Source organism: Anopheles ziemanni, chromosome 2, assembly GCF_943734765.1.
Source record: "Anopheles ziemanni chromosome 2, idAnoZiCoDA_A2_x.2, whole genome shotgun sequence".
NCBI classification, from domain to species: domain Eukaryota; kingdom Metazoa; phylum Arthropoda; class Insecta; order Diptera; family Culicidae; genus Anopheles; species Anopheles ziemanni.
This window is the reverse complement of record NC_080705.1, coordinates 57,625,316-57,648,758: the sequence shown is the minus strand read 5'-3', so window position 1 is coordinate 57,648,758 and position 23,443 is coordinate 57,625,316. Positions and strand designations below refer to the sequence as shown.

Here is a 23,443-nt window from a genome sequence, read left to right as displayed (position 1 = left end):
TGCGGCGGGATTCAGCGCAACAGGTAGTCGACTTCGTTTTCGGGTTGTGGTGTGTCCTTTTGTCGAATCGAGGTTGTTTTTTTGTTAGCAATGAATTAATTTTGAAGGCGAACTGGTGCTTCCCATCAAATACAATTTTACTACTTTTTTATTGTGAATACCCCAAATCAGTCCGCTGCCCTCCACCGTGTTTCAAGATGGCCATTACACAGTAAGTGAGTAAAGCGCCTTTTAAGCTCCACACAACGAAAGACCGTATTTTTTATTTGCTCTATACCAGAGGTGTCAAACATGCGGCCTGCAAGAACGTTGGATCCGCGACACCTTTGAAAAAAATAATGAAAAATTTTAAACCTTTAGTTTTGGCATTCGTATGAATGGCAAAATGGTTTTGTGAACGTGGTTCCACGAACTGTGAATTTCATTCGAGCTAGAGGACTGAACCATCGTCAATTTAAACAATTTCTATAAGAAAGTCCTACTCACCATTGATCCACATCATGCCGACATATGGCGGTGGATATGAGCAAAGGTTAACAGATGTTTCGAGACGAGCGAATAAATCTGATGAACTATAAGAGCTTTCGCAATGAAATTACATGAAATTGTTTCTTTTTTACCAACTCAAAGTTTCCTTTTATAATATTCGAGCTGAGTTCGATAAAACAAATATGATCGTTAGTTATCCGTGATCTTGGTTTTGATTAATTTGTACAAAAATTACTCAGAATAAAAAGCTATTTCCCTCAAATCGGTAAAATGTTTCCTTCTAATTGAATTAAATTTTGAATGATTTGGAATAAGTTTTTTTATAGAATCCATTTCAACCTGCTTATCTAAGCTTCTCCTTAAGATTTGTTTTAGAAAGCATTTTCATTCATTGGAAACGGTGAGCTGCAAGAACTCTGTTGTAACCGCATCGAAGAAATGCAATCGTTTTCCTTTTCTTTGCACATATTTTACAATTAAACACTATTGTGCTTTTTGGTAGAGAGTTAAGATACGTAAAAGTGCAGAATTACTACAGCCAACTGATTGCTGAACGTCTATAATTTAATTTAGAATGCTCTTGTAGATCGTCAGCTTAGTTCTCCATGAACATGATTTATTTGCTTGGCTGAACGTCTATAATTTAATTTAGAATGCTCTTGTAGATCGTCAGCTTAGTTCTCCATGAACATGATTTATTTGCTTGTCTAAAAAAAATCTGTGTATAATCCTTATACTTTTATATATCGACGTGATAATGAAAAATTTTACATGATTGATAGAAAATTGATAAGAAGTATTATAATACACCAAAAATGTAAAAGTGTAAATTATAATTGTTAAGTTAAATGCAAACTGATAAGAACCTATTTTCATACATCCAACGAACCCATGAATCCAATGTTACGTTTTGGCCCACAAACCTATTTTGGTAGGATATGCGTTCTGCGAGGTCAACTAAGTTTGACACCACTGCTCTAGATAAATAAAAATACTCATATGGCTAGATTAATAACTCAACACACCGCATCATAAATTAATCGCACATCGCACGTACATGAAACAAAGCCCGAGGTTGAGTCGGATCTCTGACGGGTTTCGAGAATTGGGAACGAAACTGGAGTGTATCAGCATTTTTGCCTTCGTTTATGAGTTGGTGATCTTTTTGTGTACTTTATTGCCTCCGGCCTCCAGTACTCTTTGAAGTAATCGTAGCGATTCGCGCCCATAACGAACCTAAACGACACCCAAAGTGTGAGTAATGGTAGCGATTCAGCTCCGGTAGGTATATCGCGTGTGCGTTTATGTAACTTCATCGGTACAAACAAATATTGCACGATCGGCCCAGGGTACGGTTCCCGGCTTCCTGTCTCGCGGTCGGTGGTCGCAGTCTTTCAACAGGGACATGACCGTAACATACGGTCCGGCGAGCAAGGGCCAATCGTATGCACGTGGGTACGTTTTGTACGACATCCACCGGAGAGCCGAACATGAAGATCTATCTACATTCCATCGTATAATGGTACATCAACACACACACACACACACACACACACACACACACACACACACACACACACACACACGTGAAGCGAGCCATATTTGTCGAGGGCAAAACGAGAGAGAGAGAGAGACCAAAAAGATAAAAAGAGACATTACGTTGGCACAGTTCGGTGGAAAATAAAACGGTTTCTTTTATCTTTCCACCGCGGCATTACTCATTAAAAGCATGAATAAAAAGTCATCATCACCACGTGGTTGTCTCGGTAACCCTTTCCCGGGCGGGTAATACCGGCGGGGTCGGGTGGGAGGAAATTGAAGAAAAACTCACACTTAAAGCGGGGTTTCGCTCCATACAGAGGCACGCGCGACTTCCATCGGAGGGCAGATTGTGGGGCAATGCCAGGCGCATGCCATTTCTTCGGCCCATCGTCGCATCTTGCTCGACGCAACGTAAGACGTCTCGAGACGGCTGAGTTGCAGTTTGCAGTTTCCACCGAACGGGGGGACGGGGGTTTGCGGTGGGCGGAATATTGCTTTTGATTTTTTGTTCCACGTCGGTCTATTGTTGCCTAGCGCGCTGCTTCCTTTCGCGTGTTTATATGTTGTTTACCATTTAATTTTGCCGCTTTTAAAAGATTGCCCAAAAACCAAGACGCCCCTCCATTCGCGGCCCCTCCCACTCACGGCCCATTTCGACGGCGTTTTTCAAACGGACCGGTAAACATTTACTAGCCAACACCACCGCATCGTTTCCCGGTATCTTCAAGTAATCATAAGCTCGCCCGCAAGTATCGGTGTGCGCTCGAACAGGGGAATGTGTCATGTTCTTCTAGAGGGAACAGGAACGGGTCGAAAAGCAAAAGTACGATGCGACTAGACATGAGATCTGTTCCATCTGGGTGTACTGTCGCTCCCTATTCCTGCGCCATATCGCGATCGCTCGCTATCTCTTTTGTTCACTAAATTACATATAGCAAACAATAACGTAATTGTATTTACACCATGACGTGCATTACGAGGGAAGTTGCCCGGAAATCCCCACCGCAGTTGCTTTGGGGTGAATGATGATGCTTGGAATGTTCCATTTCAATGTCGTTGTTTAGTTTTGCTACTCGTTCAAATGAAATAAAAAGTTTGAATCAAAAATAAGTTGGTTCTAGTAGAAAAATAATTATTGATTATAGTTTGTCAACTCTGAATCGAAAATCACCGGTGAAAACATCAAATGATAATTTGATGATAACAGATTCAGATTCATGAATCTGAATGCTTTTTGTGTTTTAGAGATTCATGAATCTTTAAATGAGGGATTCATAAATCCCAAAGATACATCAATTGATGAAATTTTATGAACAGAACATAGGTAGAGGGACCCCCTTTTTTTTGCATGATCCACGCTAATGAAAATCATGGAGATTCGTGAAAGATCCATGAAAGATCCATGAAAGATTCATGAAGATTCATTAAAGTTTCGAAAGATTCATAAATGTTTGAAGATTTGAGTCCCAAGATTTTCGTGAATCTAGCTGAATAAATCCTTGGTGAAAGATTCATATGAATGAATTCTAACCAACAACATTAATTCGGTTAAATAGGATATTGAAGATAAAAACAAGGAAAATAACAAATATTCAATGTGTTGCAAAATAAAATATGTGCAGCTCGGCGGTATTTATTGTTGATGACTGTTTCTACTGATAAAACCATCGTAGTCTCTTAGTTAAAACGTTTGCAAATATCGAACAACTTGATCAAAATCCAGCACAACTAATTATCATTGCAGACCGCCCACTGTTGTTGGTGGTCCAGCTCAAGCAAATAACTCACGTGTTACTAATTAATTTGCAAAACGCTATCATGTACCATGCGCTGTACTTTATAGCTCAACGCTACTTTGTCAAACATCGGCATAGGGTTAACCACTAGCAAGAGGTAGATAATCACCGTGAACATCATCGGCGTCAGGAACTTAGTCATCACACACGCAGGCAGTGTTTGTTAGAGCAGAATTTTTACGACATAAAATGTACAATAATTGCCTAACCATAAAGCGAGGTTTGAGAGTCTTGCCTACACCGATGCGATACGTTTGCAGTCAAACAAATAAATCTGTTAATGTTAGAGCAATTTTCATTTGCGTCCCAACCACCGCTTTCTCTTTGTTGATAAATAAATAGCAAAGAGGTCGGCATCCGAAAACACTTTCGTTTGCAAAATAGACCGTTCACTTTATGTGCCCCACATTTTGCGAGGAGCCGAGACACAATAAGTGACGGTCGGAAATATGATTTCAATCGCGACACTAAACGATCGTCAACCGCTTCGCCCAAGGGATCGGCGTAATGAGCGAATTATACCGAAGTGCGCTGGTTTCGGGCCAGTGGAAGGTAAAAGCTTTTTACTCCCTCGTTGACTTTCCACCCAACCACCCCACACCAGCGCTCGCCAGACGGGCAGATTATCATAACGAGCCCCGAAAAAATCATCTTATTTTATGTTACCTTCTGTTTATCTGCCACACGTATGCATTGACGCGGGGCTGGTGTGAGTTGCTTTTGCGAAAGTGTATGATTTTTGGGTTTTTATTTAAGTTTTTATTTATTTTTCCCTCCCCAACACCCTACCCTCGCAACGGCGCACAGCGCAGAACGCATTTGTTTGCGCGTTTGCAATTAAGCGCTATATCGTTAATGCTTCGGTAATCTCTAACAGATAGAAATAAATATACCTCCAATGCTCATTACCATTCAGCACCGCGCTGGCCTGCCCCCGCACCCGTCGCTACTCCTACCCCATTCGCTGCTCCAATATCTTTCACAGATCGTGATGGTTTTGATGCCGGTTTGCCCCGGTAGTATTTCTCTGTCTTACGGTTTTGGGAAGGTATTTTTATAATAACTGCCGATGTATCTTTCCTTCTCGTTTCGCGAGCCGAGGTTGATGAAGCGCGCGCGGGTCGGCGCAGGGGTGGGCTGCCTAATGAATGAAAGAGCAAGTGAAACGAGATCGCCTGCACCGCGAGCCGGTCTCTGATGAGGCAACGCCAGGCGGATGGCAAACAAAAAATATACAATTTTGGGGGCAGCCTTACATTGTGGGTCGACTTACTTCGGGGCAAAACCGCGCATGTTGGTATGTTGTGAAAAGTCGCACACGCGGAATCAGGCGACCGCCAAATGTGTGGAGTAATGGAAGAAAAGCATAAAGCCGAATATATTATGATTATTATTATTGTTATTGCTGCCATAATAAATAAAGAGAAGTAATAATCTCTCGCACTGTCGTGTCCGGGTTTTCCAACTCAGTCAACGATTTTAGCTTCGCGGCCTTTTTAGAGTTGCCTACAACTGTCGTGTTTTAAACCCGTTGCCGTATAATTTAGTTTAACATCATTTTATAATGTTGAGTAAATGTATACCAATTTTTTACATATGTTTTCCGGGCAGTTATTATGCGGTGATGGATTTATATTAAAATCAAAAATGATTCTCAAAGAACCACTAGGTATTGGAAAGATGTTGGATATATGTTTTTTTAAATTTATCTTTCCGGCAGCATTTTTGGATTGATGCTAATTGGAATTAATGTACTAATAAATATGAGATAAATTGAAGCGTTCAACATGCAACATTTGGCACGCAACGTTTCTCGACCCTCTGCCTGCTGGCAATCAGCTGTAGGGGAAAAAAAGAGTCAGTAACACGAGATCTGCAAAATCCCGAAACACAATTAAACAAACAATCGCCCCAACTTCAAAGAACGCTTAACGATCGTTGAGCATCAAATGAGGAACGAAGGGTTATTGAAATAAATGTTGAAATTTTAAGCAAACAAATTCAGTGTGCGGTTGTTTGCTCAAGCCATACCTTTTCCCTTTCCGTTGCGCAGCCAGCCTGCTGCGTACCTGTTTTCCCAATCTGAATGCTGCCCGCCCAACAATAACGCTACACGCGTCCCACCGCAAAGGGCACCGTTGCTATCGACACGTCGATGGCCATTCACGGGAGCTGGTACCAAGATCGACGCCAACTTCTGCACACCCGCGGAACCACTCACGAGCAACGCGAAGGCAGCCCGCCTGGAACGCCCGATCGCCTCGATTGGAGATCTTACGATCAAAGGCGCGCAGTGGAACGCAGAGACGATCGATTTCTTCCGCCCGATTCGTCCGTAATGGTGCAAACAAAATGTATTTCTTTGTTTCTGGCGAGAATGGGTTTCGATCCCTCATGGAAGGTTGGAAAATAAGATTAACGAGGCTCAATCACAAACGTTTCGATTTGGCAACTGATTTATTTGTATGTGCATTAGCGATTGATTATTTGTTGAAATGCTTCGTGCCACAAAGCAGCATATACTTCCTCAAATCTTTTTCTAACACATCTTTTCATCTCCAAACGATCGGGCAGGTAAGAAACAATAAACGACTTTCTTTTGGTCTGAAAAGGCAGGTGTGATGGGGAGATGGTTTTCCTTTGGTTAAAAGAAAATACACATTTGAAAAATTAAATTCCATTCCTCTCGCTTTTTCTTCGTGAGAATGTTTCGCAAATCAACCATTGATGTCTCGCGTATGCCAGCGTAACTCGAACCATTGTAGAATCGATTAAAAAACATTCCCAAGAACGAACCAGTTTGCTCTAGACAAACAACATACCGTCTTCAGGCCACCAAGTAATTGATAAGCTTTCAATAAAATTAAATCACAAATCGATTTACCGATGCGAAAGGGTATAGGTATTGAAAACCACCCGTTTACGCTCAGCCGTGCATTGAAAACCCATCACCGAGCCACTCCGTGATACAATATTTAGTGCTGTTAATTGTAGCAAATGTTTCGATCGCGTGCTTGTCCGGTGGTTCGATTTCGACAAGAAAGCCACACAAATGCCGAGTGAGTCGGTTGAAAAATCAATTAAAACCTTCATATCCCTATGCACTAATTACACCGACTCAATGAACTGCCATCGATTTTGAGCCTCGTCAAGGGGTAGACTTAAAAGTTAAAACTACATTCCAGGATCCGTGGATCGATTTGCGATTGGCGATTCAATTCGAAGGCTTTATTCGCATAGCTGAGCGGAAAAACAAATACGTGCAAAGTTAATTACTCGACAAATGAGCCAATCCGTGAATGCGATTGTTGGCAATCATGTGTAACCGTTTCCATTGACACAGGGAAATGGTCACTGACAACGTAGGGATGGATGGAAGTTTAAAACATAAAAAAACACATAGAAACCAACCACATTCTCCGTGGTAGGAAAGTCTATCATCTCTCATGGAGAAGTCGGAAGGTCATTAGAAAGGTAGAATAGGAGCAAGAAAGTAAGTTTCATTGAGGAAAAAAGTACTCTGTATATCCATTTCACTCCTGTATTCGTCCTTTCTCACGCAAGGTTCATTTTAATTTTCATTAATATTTAATTAAAAGTAAATGTAAAAATGGAGTCACCGCACTTACAGTTTCGAATGAATATAGAAAAAACAAAACGGCGCTGGTAAGGCCGGGTAACGATGGAAAAAGTGTATGAAATAATAAGTACATACATTTATTACATAACACGCAGCGGGGGCGCAAGGTGGACACGGAGTACAGGAAAAAGAAAACAGCACCAAGCTTAACTTGGATGCATCCGGCATGGGGAGGTTAATCTTGGGGAAGTAAACGAAAAACTGGGTGTGTGAAATATAAGGATGGAAATAACATAAAACGCCAATAGTCTGCGACAAAAACATAATTCGCGACTGGGCTCTTTCTGGGGGTTTCATGACCGGATTGCGGAACAAAGTAAAGAAGCTGAAATGGCGAAGTAGATGGACGAGAGGAGAAAAAAATGGTGACATAAATAATGCTTCAAGATCCCTTCGAATCGAGCGTGGTGGGTGAGGTTATGAGCATTCCGGCGGGAAGGGAAGGAAAAGTGCACAAGACTTAATATTAATAATTGATTAATGGAAAATGAAAGAAATTAAAAATGAAATGAATTCATGAAACCTCGCTAAAGCTGAAGCAAGACGGGTGACGAACGAAAAACAGGAAATAAAATTTTTAGTTGTGAATTATGCATGAAATGCTTAAGGTGTAGCTAAACCCGTGCCCTATGCTTGTCATCAGCAAGAACTCTAGTTATTAAAAAAAAAAACTAACGACCTTCTTGAAATTGGTATTTTGGAGTTGAAAAAGTAGATTTGTATCCTATATTTCACTGTTATTTAATGTTGGTTTCAGAATAAGTCATACCAATACATCCCTTGCCGTACCGTTTATCAAAGGCGACATGGCAGAAGTGGCCGATTGAGTCATTGAGCTGGCTGGCGCACAACACAATGTTACAATCTTGGGGACCAGGAAGCAGCGGATTCCGTTACAGCAGAGGAAGGGGTAAAAATGTGCTATTTTTCTTGCTCCGCTGAGTACAAGTTGTTTTTTTTTTGCAGACAATACCTATGTGCCGGTAATGTTGTGACTTGTTATGCTGTACGTATGCCGTATCGTCAGGCAGAGCATCTTCACCGGTGCATGCAGGCAGGGTGGGCGATCGTGGTGGTGGTGGTGGTGCGGGCAAATGGGAGCTGACATAAAAGTGAGAAAAAGTTCACCAAACCCACCAGCTCGTTTGAGTGCCATTGGCTTTTTATGTGTCGTGCCGTGTGCGATGGATGCAAAATATTAGAAAAGGTAAGACGTTTTCGGTCGGCGCACCGTTGCCGGGGTGGTGGGATGGCTCGGGTGGATTTGTTACACCTTGAACAATACAAGAAATAACATACCATGCGGCACACGAGGACGCTCATGTCGCGAGAACCGATACGAGCGGTGCGGAAGGCACGCGGGAAGGAAACATAAGTTTAACTAACGGATGCTGGATGTCGAAACGTGAAGTGCCGTTTCGAAAGGGTGGAGAAAGGCAAGAAGTGACTGAAAGGAATGAGTAGAGGCAAGATAGAAAAAAAAATGTAATAAAAGTCCTCCGAGCCATCGTCGGTGGAAAGAGATATTTCTGTACCGAACCAGCCTACGTAAGCAGATACCGATGGTAAACCGAGATGAAAGTAATGTGAAAATGACAATTGCAAGAGAGCACGAGGAAGTGACAAGGGTGGGGGCGACGAACGAATGTAAATAATTACTCTGCCGCGTGTTACATCAAAGCTAAAGATGCAACGAAATGCATCGAACAAGCCGGAGCAGAGTGTTTGGGAGAAGAGGAACAAAAATATAAAGATAGCAATAAAGATATAATGAAAGAGGGAAGAAAACACGGACGCATGACAATCGTAGGAACCGAGACGAACCGGGATACAAACAGAAGACGCTAGGCGGTACAGTTAGGACAATAACAGAAGTGTAAAAATATGAAAATGTATCGTCGCGCTGGTGACTTCTCCCATCCTGTGCACTGCATACCAACGGGCCGTAGATTAAGCGACTCCCGGAAAAGAGTGCTAAAAGAGTCAAATCGAGGGAGTAACTGGAGAAAAGTCCCGATCGGAAGCGCCCGCGGGGAAAGCTGGGGAGGGCGGAACGGCGGTGTCAGCGGCCGAAACAAAAGGTAAAGACTCGATCCGAAAATAACTTAAGTTGTAGACACACACACTCGCGTGTACTCAGCCAAGAACAGGACAAGACGAGCCCCGGTACCGGTGAAAAGCCGGAGTTGGAGATGAAAAACGGTTAGCCCCTTCGGGACGCTGGTGCTCCAAGCCGACAAAAACATGTGTCTACAGCTGGGTGAACGCCGAGGAAGAGGAACGGGGAGTGAGAACAAAAAGATAAACACGTGGGATGGCCATTGTTAGGAAGGATGAACAGAAAACAACAGATAAAAAATGCGCGGAAAAATGGACGAAAGTGTGGATCGGGTTAGCGAGAATAAGTGTAAAATGTATATAGATGAGTGCATTGCGGGCGCATGTGTGTATGTGTTTCCGTGTGAGTAGAATGGTGTCTGCACGTGTGACGTGGTACTATTTACGTGAAACACACCCGAGATCGCACGGACTCACAATGAAACAAGTCGGCGGAAAAACCATTATGGACGGATTTTGGAGGCCGCGCTGAAAGCGCTGAACAGGTTTGTTTACAAGAAATTATTCTAAATTGAAAGGAAAAAAACCCCGGCGGCTCACATAAAAGAAACTGATGAAAAATATATTACAAATATATATCAACATCGCGCCAGAACGAAATGGCAAGGAAACGCAGAGGGAAAGTGTATGGGTCGGTTCGGGCTTTATGATTTTTTGTTTGTGCTCCACGTGTGGAAAATCGTTTGTCACACTGGGCATATTGTGTTTTTGGTTACACTTTTGTTCCGATGGGGAAAAAGATTTTCCTGAAGTGAAATTTTACATGCAGCTACTGTTTCATGAGAACCAATGCCGTAACGGTGAGCTTTCTATGAATAGTATAAGTTTCAAGTTTAAAAATATTGCATCGGTTTTGAACGATTTGGGAAACGGTTTTTGAAAACATTGTAAAATACTATCCTGGAAAACATGACTTTTCACTCACGAGACATCATTGTGCTCCACAGTAAAACACCGACAACGAGATATTGATGAGCGACATTGTAATTTAAATGCCATGCTAATTGATATCCTTGGGGTAGCAACTTAATCATGTTAATAAAACGTAAATCAATGTTCTTAATGAGAATGACAAAATTATCTTCAAAAGGGTGAGCTTGAAAAAATCTGATAAAAATGGAAAACAACGCTTGCTATTGGGAGAGAACGAAATGGTACAGAGTAAGTGGATAAATCATTTCAACCAATTTAATTTATATCATGGTTGTTTTCAATACTTTTATCTGTTTGCTGCATTATTGGCAGGAAAAGGCATGCACCGAAGGACGTTCGATAAGGTTGGAGAAAGATCATAAGAATTAACAAGGACTCCGGTAAAAACAGGAAATCAGAGTACACCCATCAAGATGAGTTCTGAATTTATTCACTTCCTTCTCCAGGATAATGTCGGGATGATGGATTGAAATCGAGCGGGAAATTGTATCTCAAAGGCATAATTTACCAGGTAAGTTAAATTAATTATTTTTATCCTGCTGTCAGGATTTACATTATGGAATTGGCTATCGATTTTTACACCAGCGTAATTAATCGGAAGTCATTGTTACTTTCAGTTGAAATGAATTCAGCTTTTTCCATTCAAATTGGGGGTTTCAACGACCGAGTTCAAACATTTCCGTGCGGTTACTTTGAAACTGTAATGTTTGTATTCCTTGGCCCTAAGGTGCAAATTTGGTTGTGCACTTTTTGATAAGAGGAAACGGTGCAAACAGGCAATTCACTGTGCCATAATGACGCGCTTTTAGGAGCATCAAGAATTGAAAAGCAAAAAATATGAAAATTATAAAAAAAAACATAAAACATGAAACAACCAACCATATTTTGCCTTCAAAGTTGGGCGAACTTGCGTCTATGGGTATTGGTATCCACGAAATGAGCAGAACACAAACTCAATCAATAAATTAAACATAATGAAACCGGGCTACCCGGAACCGCGGTACCGATACAATATTCGCGTCCCATCGTGGGGCAAAACCCTCCACACCTCTCCGACAGTCTACCGGCGGCATCCACCAACACCGTCGTAATCATCCTCCAGCATCATTGCAGCGCAATTATTGCGAATGGAAAAAAATGGAACAGGCAGCGGAAGGTTGATGTTTTCTCATTCCCCGTTTCGTTCTACATTTTTTGTTTTGTTTATGGGAAAAAATATTATATATTGTTTTGTATGAACAGTTCGCGAGGCCAACGAAACAACGGGCCGTTGAGAGGGGAAGAAAATGGTTGGTTCTAATTTTTATATTTTCCTACTCACTGGTTGGCCTTTGGTGCCTTGAGTTTCGGCGCGTCGTAGTCGAATCCGTTGGCTCGATTTTTGCAGTATATTTTAACCTGCAGCAAATTCCCTTTCATTTCCCGCTTCGACAGCGAAGTTCTACTTCTACGCTGAATATAAAATATTTGATCGCAGCGTTTGGCAGTGAAAACGGAAGGAGATTTGAGTGAAAGGAGAAGAAAAATAAAAAAGGAAATCATAAATGTAATAAGTGATGGGATGAAAGGTGACCCAAGGTGGAGGTAGACATAAAATTACCGAACGAAAAACCCGGTCACTCTGTTGAGAAACAAAGAGGGTAAAGAATGTGAAGAACGAAAGAGAAGGTGGGAAAAAAGTCCTAATTAATCAAATATTTATTGCAAGTCCCCAGTTTTTATAATATTTTTAACCTTCCCTGAACCCCAGGCCCTCGAAACCCTCGCCAATACGGAAGAATTTCTTTCCGTTTCGTCCCTGCACTGCGCTTCTGTTTTCCAATTTTATATTCGTACATATTTTTAATTGTTCTTTGCAAAGTGCTGACGAACATTAGCAAGACAGCGAAAGAAACGATGCTGGGGAAGTTCAATTTAGCAGCGTCCACCAGCGTACATCAACGCGGAAGAGAGTGTGCAAAATAAGTCGTGAAAGGGAAAAAACGAAATGAAAATCATCTACACCCGCGATATTGTTAATGAGTTTTCAGTTCGTCATTTTTTATTGTGCCTTTTTTTTTGTTTGTTCTCGTGTAATATAGGGGAGTATTTTGAAGCACACGAACAAATACGTGTTGGCAGTTCTGAGGGAAGAAAAAATGCTCGGTGCTTTCGTTTACATCCATTGTCGTTTCGAATGAATGTATGCATATTTGAGTTTTAGTTTTCGTTTCTTAGAACTCAGCCTTATGTGCAAATGTTTTGCAAAAAATAAGACCGGAAAAGTTTTGTTTCATTACTTAACCATATAACACCAACAAAATGAGAACTTTCAATACTAAATATTATATTATTAGATCAATGATCTTAAAATATGACATCGGTCAAAACGTGCTCGTAAACATATATGGATATATGCGTTACAGAAAAATGTTAGTCTTAAAAAAAATTTTATTTTCTATTATATCAATGTTTCTCCAGGTTTGAGAACATTACCGTCTAACATGTAACCAACCTTTAATGCATCGTGCACTATACATGTTATAGGACTCGTTGTTGCCCACCTCAACGTTGTGATGCTGATGGAACAGGATAGGTGACTTTTTTCCAAAAGCCAGCCATGCCATGCCATGACGCAACGAGGTGGAAAAGTGACCACTCCAATGACATGCGTTGTGACAGTGCGTTGCTCCGAAGCGAAACAAAACACCACGAAGGGCTTAAAACAGTGTAAAACGAACAGAACTAAACAACAAAAAATATAAACCATCGTATAGGCTGGAAGTGGTCTGTAAGAAACTTTATACCAAAGGCCAGAGTGTCCTTTTACTCATTTGTCACTTCGTTAGAGATCGACGCTGAACGTACGGTCCCTAACGAGCTGAGATGCAAAACGGACACGAAAAAGATAAAAAAAGAAATCCTAGAACTGAAAATGTGTGTGCAAAGGGCATTACACTATTTTTTTACTAAAAAATGCCATCATCTCCACACGGTGCTTTCTAAAAGTCCATCGCTCCAGGGCACTGAACCACGTACGCAACCGGCATCTCCGAGAAGCATACAGGCGCGAAAGGAAAACGGATCAAGGATGCCAGCCTATGGTCCCGTGATGATGGCGGGATGGGGTAGCGGCTACGAAACAGAAAAACTATTTACATGCTGCCCCACTGAATCTGGAAAGGAAGAGGAACCAGGCGTGCATTGCTGGTAGACTGTAAGTGAAATGTGTCCTTTCTGTTTGCGAGCTAGTGATGGTGCGTAGGGGCGTAGGACGTTTCGCGGCCGGCATCGGTGTGACGTGACGTTGGAACGTAGTTTTTCCTTTTCCACACCGCACGGTGCAACGTTTGGGGCCTCAGCTTAACTCCGGCGGGTTTTAGGAAGTTTGAGAAGTTAGCCATATTGACGGCCCGTCGTCGTTCGGCCACCGGGCGTCGGGTTGCAACCCGAGTTCAGACGTACCAGGGGAAACTCTTTTGCCTTTACGTTTTTACCCTCCCGCATGGCATCGGTTTGTGCGTAAGGACGTAGCAATTAAGATGCATCGTACCGGAAGGATGCGCATAATGGAAGCACAAAGCAGGCATATATAAAAGGAAGGCGAGAAAGGGGGCGGGGTAGTAGATGGGCGCAGAACGTCCTTTGACGACCGTCTGTGACGTAGGCAGATTAGTTCCGACGCGATGTCCATGTTTATCGAAGGATGTCAAAGGGGAAAGCCATCCACTTCCTGCGTAACGCACCAAAAGAGCTTTTTTTTGAGAGACTTTTTTGCATGGCGTTAAAACAAGAAAAAAGCGTTCGTTACAGGTCGTTTTTTTACGATACACATCAGATGCTTCTGTTGGAAAGTGGTTATTTTACTAAGGCTTCGATACATATTGATAAACGGTAAGAAGATACAATTCGACTTGGTGAGTTCAAAGTAGTTTCTTTAGTTTAACAGAAAACAGTGTGATTTTTCTCCGGGTACAATTAATAAAAACAAAATATACTTAGTAATATTTAGCTTTACTAATCTAAAGGTAACAAATAAACAAAATCAATGAACTTACAAACTAACGAACAAAACCTACTTTAAGCGAACAAAAATAGCGAAACTCCATGCTATAGACCAACCCGTACACGGGTACAACGTTTCCTTTAAGCCCGTTGCACACAAGGAATTATGCTGACCTAGCAGTTACTTCGTCCTCCGACACACAGCCATATACTGATGGTATGAGAGTTAAAAACAAAACATGGTAAAAAAGTAACAGAAACCACCGATGAGCTGAATCAAAAATAGAACAAACTGGTTGTAAAATATATCTACAAGAGGCCTTTTTTGCTGGATAAAGCGAAGAATGAAAGTCGAATTTGGCTGCGGCAGGACAGGGAACTGTACCATCATATCGTTTGATATAGAAAAACTGTCGACGGAACGCTGGCCTACGCTAGCTGGTGCCCTTTTCCGCGACTTTGGTTCACGTGAGGGTTAAGGGAGAAATTGCAAAAATATAGATTTTTTAATTAAATCCACCACTAGCACCGATCGGAAAACCCACCATGAGATACCTACAAAGACAAAGACCCTCTGGTCGTTACATAGGCGGATAGAAGAGACATTCCTAAAAACATCCGGGCGGGGAACCGAAGGCATGGGGAACCGATGGGCACACCATTGTTGGTGGATCGAGAATTCACTGGTTTCACCGGAGGATGATTTCTCCTCGGCTGGACCTTCAGCATGCACTTCCGGCCTCCCGAGAGTGTTTCTTCCGTAGGGACTGGGGATTCGCGTTGCTAGCCACGTCGCACATGCACATGGTTGGCCCTTAACGTTTTACATATCCGGCCAACGAAACCATTTGAACCGCTGATTTGATCCTTTTTGGTCACAAGTGGGTGCTAGGTAGGGTTGTAAATGATTTATTTAAGAGAACGCAGGGTATTATGCACCGATGGGGTTAAATGTACAGACTCGGTTTTAGTGGAATTATGGTGACTTAAGAAATATTCTTAAAATTTGATTCGGTAACGATTTTTATGTTTCAGGTCTGCTAATCTGGAAGCTTTAAATCGAGCTGTTAACAAAACTTCAACCCTATTTATTTCTAAGTATGTTTTGCTTGTGGGTACGAACATTTAAAAATCTTCTCTCGAAAGTTTCCTGTGATGAAAAAAACTAGTTTAAAATTTAAGACGCTGATATTGTAAATCCTAGAGTACGTTTTATATGTGAAACTGAAAACATGTTCTGAAACTTTCAACATAATTACTATTGTTCGCCGTTGAAATTTTCAACTACGTTTTGAAATTTCAAACGTGCTACATTAAGAATCTTCATTTTTTATTCAAGTTAAATTGATTTTAAATATCTCGATTTTTTAGTTGTCTTCATAGATTTTGGTAGTAGAAATTATATGAATAATAGAAACAATTCGAAGCGTAAATATTGGGGTGTTTTTCTTCGATGAAGTGCTCGAAAATATTGAATTTCTTTCGGGCGTTCATTGCCATACCCTTGTCTTTTGTTTTAATTAAGAACATGGATGTTTATACGCCTTAATCATCCAAAACTATATGGATACTATTGTGTAACTTACCAGCAATAGATGAAGTGGATGCACCTAGCCATGCTTGTGAGTTTTCGAGCAGCTTAGCCTGCAACAGAGAAGAGACAAATTAGAACTCCTTGTGTTACGATTACCATTTAAACATTTCTTTCATGTTTCTTAAATTGATAGGTTTGTTTTGGCCAAATTGTACGACTAAAACCGATAGCTCAGGGACGCACAAGGGCCAGGCTCTCCTCCTGCCCCTGCTAGCGTTTCATGTTGCATGAATTATACGGTAGGTTCATTAAAATTGGCAGCTTGCCGGAACGGTACTCTATGTTTAGCTGGCACAAACACCGCCACTCTCGAAGCGACCGTGCGATGCGAAAAAGCTGTGCCCACCGTTTGCCCGTTAATGCTACAATAAATAATAAAATAAGCCAAAATAAGTATCATAATAAACACAATAAAATTCGACAATGATGCCCTTCGGTCGACGGTGGTCAGCATGGCGAGCATCGGGTGTATGCAACCGAATTCAGCTTTAGCACACTCACGTCCTCTTTTTTCCGTTTCATCTTACTTCGGTGTTTTTTCGGCAATACATTTTAAAGCATATTCCTTGCGACGTTTCAGCCTCAAACCCGAGCTGCAGGATGCAGTTAGCAGGAATCTGCAGGACGCTGGCAGGATTTTGGCGAATCGAAAACATTATTATTATCATCCTCCAGCGCTTCGCAGGCGCGACAGGGCAGAAGCTGAATCATTTCTTGCAAATTTAGAGCTCTCGCACCGTCCCCGGGGCCAATTTGTATCCCCCACCCTCTTCGCCCCCTCGCTCGCATAATTTCTCACATTTGTCTGTCTTTCGCTGCCCTTACCTTTGCCCTGATTTATCGCCCCCGTGGACCTCCTCTTAGATTATTGTGCACGGCAGCAAGTGTGATGCTTAAAATAAAATCGAAAGAGATCGAACGGAGAGGGCTAAGAGTGTCGCTCGCCGTCCGTATCGGAACTGGTTCAAAAATTATCAGTTCCATCCGCAGCCAAATCGATGCTTCCCGGTATAATTTTGGCTGTCCCCATATTTAGCGCGCGAAAGTAAAAACACTCTCGGCCACACCGCAACGAGGGGCAACAATGAAGCACACTAATGCGGTGTGAATGTGCTCATCGTTTCGCCAGCTTTTCCCCTTTTTCCCGAGCCGGCCGCGTGGATGTCAAATTGATTCTGCACATTTCCTACTCCACGTCGGCGAACTCGGCGATCGGGCGACCGTTGCGTCTTATTTGGCGCACGGGTGTGTTTATTTGCCACGTTTCCGCGGTTGCTGGCACACAATACGACCGAGATGATGTCATATTGTAACCTCTTTTTTCGGAAATATGATTTCATTTTCCTCTTGCTTTTCTCCCCTACGACATAAAAATATATACCGTCAGTCCGAAATGCATAACAAATGAAAATAAACCTTGCCGCCGGATAGGAACGCCTCCTTGTTCGACTCCGTTGGCACCGGGCTGAACGCTTCGATGGAATGCAAAAAACCTCGCTCGAAAGTGCATCGATGTGCAGCGGAGACTGCTGTGTACGAACATAATATCACATGTTTATTCCTACGCTTCCGTGCCGTCATTGATTTTTGTTTTTCAGCGGTTAGCTTTTTCGGGTTTCGACTGCCCACTGCGCTTGCGGTTTATTGTGTTCAATTAAAAGCGATAAGAATGAACGGAAAAAGTGGAAATCCGGAATTGTTCGATTGGTTCCTTAATTGATAGGCTCGAGTCCGAATCAAAAAGTAAAGGGAAATATTGCGATAACAGGCAGTCACTGAATATTTTCAGCTTTCAATTGGTTGTTGGAGTGGATTACTAGTCTTTATGCTTTTGGTCCGGTATGCAATCTGTTTTGGGTTATGCAAATTGGTAAGTGTTGAGTATGAATTGAATGCAATATAAGAGATGGACAGATGTTGAAAACAAACGATCCAAAATGTTTTTCCGGTCAATTGATCGTATCGATGCCTGAAACACCGTGTTGAATGTAAAATACATGCAATATTACCAACAAATTTGAAAAATTGTATATTGATGAACAACTCTAAGAGTCAATAACTGCAAGAGTATATTGCATGAGTTTTTTTCAATTGTGGTAAAATTAAGTTAGATTTTCTACGAGTATATTTGTGTATCTACGAGTATACTGATTCGAATCGTTAAATATTACACATCATTACTTGTGTACTTCAACGATGCAATCCACTTCTTGCATTACACTTCAACGCATTGAACGGAAATGTAATAAAATCCACTGGCTTTCTTGATGCTTTGAGGGGTACTTTTAGCAAGGGTAGGTTTTCGGTTCCGAAACGAATCGTTTCTTTCATTGCTTTCTGGCCTAAGACATATGTTTCATTCCACTTTCTTTTTTCCAATTTCATTTCCAACGAATCGTTTGGCTACCCAAATTTATGCCCGTCGGTGGCTTTACAGTTCATTTGGTTGCATTTCGTTGGCTTATGTTGACGTGAAATATATTCGCAACACGGTAATTGCTGAGGTCTGAGTGCTTCTCGTCATGAAACAGTAATAAACCGATAGGCTGCAGGTCGTTTCAACTTGCTGGTCGCTGGTAAAATGTAACGAATTTTCCATTCGAATGATTAATTAAAAGAATCCGTTGTTTTATAGCTTTTTAACAAGTTTTTCTCAATACATGTACCAAAGTAGACTTATTATTGTATTTAACCACATTTTAACAAGTACAATTATAGCCAATCAACCTTTAATGGATTGGATTGAAAAAAATTATAAACGGAATGAGGAATTTGCTGACTTCAAAACAAACTCCAACTGCTAAATGTTATTGCCTAAGACCAATCGTACCAAATTGCGTTGAATTGCTGCAAAAACATGCTTTTGAAATATAAAATAAGTATGAAAACGCAAGATGTATTACGGAACAGTTAACATAAACGCTCCGATATCAGAAACCAGCAAGAGCTTTTACATGGATTATGTTTGACGCGGAAGTTACTGAAGATTACAAGTGCTCGGTTCAAACTATGACTGTTAATACACATACACACAAATATAAACTTTCCTTGCGTGGTTTTTTTGTACAACTTTTTTGGCAAAACCTATAAATGCAGTCTGCAAGTGCATTCAGCGTTTGGGTTGAATTTCTGAAAATGCAATCTAAAAAAGTGAAGTAGACGGTGATAGCAAGAAGCTGCAAAAACGAAAATTAACTTGCCAACAACGATACTCCGATTGCATTTCTTCTGCATGAAACCGGACTTGAAAACTGACCGATGCATAGCGGATTGCATATTTCTGCACCTTTTCCACTTTACCCTTATGATTTTCCTTGACTTGCACAGTAATGCTCTTAGGTTGTGCGGCGGCATCTAAAACGGCAAACAGAAGCAAAATATGCAGAATAGTGAAGACAACGTACAATGAGAGGTTCAGAAGTTTTTGCTCTGCTCATAAAAAAGTAGTGCATTCATTAATTGGCTCGGATATTTACATTGCATCTCAATACATCTTTTCGGAATCGTATGTCTATAGAGTAAGTTTTTCGAGTGGTTCGAATGCAGCTCAAAGTTTTCCTAGATATTCGAAAGGGTAGAGTTTAGTGTAAAGTATGTTTCGGTCGATTTGTCTAGACTGCATCTTGTTCCTGCAGCACTCTATAACTGCATTCAATTTTCGCAACAGACTTATCCCCAGAAAAATGAATTTTGCATGCTGATCGCAAAAAAAATCTGCATATATTTTTTTTCCTGTGGCAGATCAACAATGCGAAGTAAAGTGCTTCTCATTCACATTTTATTGGATGTTGCAAGTAACATTTAGCAACATTTACCTAGAAGGTTAAATAAAATAAATAAAACCCGCTACCATCATCCTCTCCTAATGGCCAATCCAATTACTGTTCCGATAATGTTGTTTACCATCGACTAATTAATATTTTCTATCGCATTATTACTAAACAGAACATGCTTACTCTAACGGGTCGTTGGGGAAAGTAAACACGTTCCCCTCAAATCACTTGTTGTTCGATTGTAAATTGCACCATTTTGCCAAGAGTGGCAAGCTCCTGGTTGAAATGGCATTGCAACCATTGTGAAATAGACCAGAGGGACACTTATTTCTCATTTATTCCTTACACGTGCCCCAACCACAATCAATCTTCCGGTGGTTTAAATGGCTCATTATTTGAAAACATTGCAAATGATTCCGGGTCAGGAAAATCAACAAATTCAATGTGAGCAAACGAATCGTATACGTTTTCACCAACTCTGTGAGCTGCACAGGCCGGGGCCACTCGATGCAAGACCGTCACACAAATTACGCATGGATGATAATTGATGCATTTATTGAAATTAAAGACCATCCAAGGAGTCTAGCTTTCGTTCAGCGCGACGATGAGTCCAAGTGAGCTCAATAAACAGCCAACAGTGAGCTTTACGTGCGTGGCAAGAGGAAATTGCCACTGCGTCTAGGATCCTACGACCGCAGATATCCGAGATGTTCGAGTGTCTCTAGAGAAGGACACGAAGACGCTTCGCCGGATCACAACGCAAGGAGCCACGAAGGAATCATTATCACTCGTCATCACTGCCGAAAGTGCTTGTTCTGCTGCTCCGTCCGGTTCCGGTTAGCCGGTGAACAGTGGACGATGTCGTAACTCACGGTGCTGTTTCCATTTTGAATGCTAATTGAAATTAAATTTATAATTACACCATTACAAGGCGTGCGCGTGCAGAAGACACAAATCGACTAATGGGCCGTTTTGACCTACAAAACGATCGGGCGAACGATGGGTGACGCCGTTTGTCAAGTACCACTGGGCTGACATCAAAGCTAAAAAGTGAAGCAACGGATGTGGAAGGGTCATGTTTACAGGAAGTTAAGCAACGATTTTCCCCGACGAACGACGTTTGATGGTCGTTATTCTTTGAACTATTAAAAATGATAAAATAGAAAAACATTGTTTCAAAAACGTTACAAACAGTAGAGAAACACTCTCGACTATGAAAGAGTTTTAAATTCAAAAACATTTGTACATTGATTGATAGATAGTTGATTTTATAAAACCATTCCAAAAAAAAGAATGGCAGCACGAAGATAAATTGCGCATATTTAATGAGCGCCCGATTCAATCACCATCAACTGCGCGGCGCACGGAATGTAGACTTACAGTTGTGAATTTTTTATCAAATTTTTATATATAACTTGCGCCGGAAGGTTTTTCTTCCGAGCTGAAACGTTACCGAGCGATCCTGGATCGATACCGAAGCTCATTCATAATTAATCCAAACCGGATATTTTATTAAAACACACTTTTGCCTTAGCAGTATCCCTCCGAGCCGCTCCGGTGTAAGGTTAAAGTTGAAGAAAGGATACTTTGCCTTCTTTTTTGTGTGCAATTTCTTTTCGAACCTCCCGCTCATGAATATTGGAAAAAGATACACAGAGTGTGCTTAGAGGAAGTGGGACGAAAAAAACCCGAATAATATAATTTATTAGCCAGGATACGTATCCTTTCGACTTGTCTCGTTTACTGGCCATCTTCTCTTGCGTGCAGTTTTCCCTAAAATAAAGCTCATCGATATGTATATACATATTTTTCGCATCGGATGGACTGAAAGGAATATAAATAGTATATGCCATTCAGTACATTTCTCTAGTTCGTATCTTGTCGAGGTAAAAGTGAAATGATATTAGAAATTGATGAATGTGATTTGCGATTTTTTCACCCGTACGCCCTGCGACGCCCGGGAGACAACACCGTGACGCATCTCGATGCTGCGAAAGGTCAACGATGGCCTCGCTCCCCGGGAGCACCGGACAACGCCGTGCCCGACGCTCCGTAGGCATCGATGCAATTTTCAGTGGCATGTTATTAATTATGGAGCAACACAACGCAATGTCGTCATCGGCGTCGTCGGAGTCGTCGTCGTTATCGTCGTCGTAGGCGTCCCGGTGCACAAAAACCCGGTAGCGCCACTGTTACTCTGACCATTTCCGCTTACTTTTCCACCGTTTTTCTTCCACCACACGTACCGACGCTCATTCCCGATGCCGTTTGTTGTGTCCAAATTGGTGGAGAAGAGTGGCAGTGCGCATTGCACACCGGAATCCCACCCCACACCCCCCGAGCCGCCAGCTGGGGTTAGAAAATCATCGGGCATTCGCGAGAGGATTCGAACGGCCGAAAATATAAGGGACGGAGTACGGGAATGGCGCTAACGTAGCGCGTTGTTCGGTGGGTCGTTGTGGTTGTATTTCTAGGGTTTTCCAGCGTCCTAAACTTGAGGCCGTTCGGTGGGCTGAGGTTGATCGAAAAAGGGAAAGAGCGGGGGCTATATTCAGGACGCATTCCCAATCCTACGTACTGCTGCTCCATGCATACATGCAAGCTACTTTTCTGCCACGAATACGGATCTGGACGATCGAATTGGTTTGCGAACGGAAGCCGGGAAAATCGTGAAAGTGCCATCGTTGCGATCCGGGTCTCGGCCGCACGAGACACAGCAAGAGCGGGTACCGAAGCTAATGGGCTAGAGCTCGCACGGCGGGGTTTTGCAGTGCGAGCGAGGGGACGAGGACGGCCAACGGCTGGAAAACACGCCGAAACGAAACGACGTGGCTGCATATTTCAGCAGGAAAAATGTTTTTAAATATGTTTTGATGAATGATTAATGAAAAGTCTTTTCAGTGGAGCAAAATGGCGCGAATGGGGCTATGTGTCTTTTTTTGTGTGTGTGCACGCCGCCATTCTTCCCCTTTGCCGTCGCTCCTCCTGCCCGCCTAGCCCAAATCCATTGGTGTCTGGTTGCGAACGGAAGTTGTTGCTTGCTTGATTGGTCGTCAGCTAACGGAATGGGTGTTTTTTTTTGGGTTCTATGTTCCGCCACCGGCCGGGAAAGGAGAGCGTCCTCGGGATCGTCCTGGGCCGGAGTCGAATGGTGTCCGGGCAATTGAAAGGCATGTGTACATGTACACATCCATTCGCCGTTCGTTCTCCGGTGGTGGAGATCGGTGTGCGCGCCAAGGACGAACCACGAACCACGCTGCTTGGCATCCCTTTTTCCTAATGGCGCGAGAGCAGATATGAAAATGATTACAATCCACCAGCTTCTCGTCCGCAATGGTGGCTGTTTCCAGTAAGTTGGTACACTCGTTTTGCAGGAGCGGGTTTGTCGTTGGAAATTAAAGCAAGAAAATCGGAAAAACAAAACACTTCCTTCCACAAACTACGCCCGGACGCGCACATTTTACAAGGGTACCGCTAGTCGGTACACTCTTGATGGACTCTTTGCCGGTAACATTTTTTTTCCGGCCGAGCAGAAGTCCAAGCCGTGGCAGCAGGAAAAACAAAATACTCCAAA

The 23,443-nt window shown here is 42.1% G+C and overlaps 1 protein-coding gene across 1 annotated transcript in view; it reads right to left on the bottom strand.

The window, feature by feature from the left end:
• The window catches only part of LOC131293931 (protein bric-a-brac 1-like), a 39,497-nt gene that overhangs the window by 11,459 nt on the left and 4,595 nt on the right, over positions 1–23,443 (bottom strand). The window contains exon 2 of the mRNA XM_058321980.1: positions 16,089–16,146. Within this exon, the coding sequence (XP_058177963.1) occupies positions 16,089–16,146 (58 nt within the window). The remainder of the gene's footprint in view (positions 1–16,088; positions 16,147–23,443) is intronic.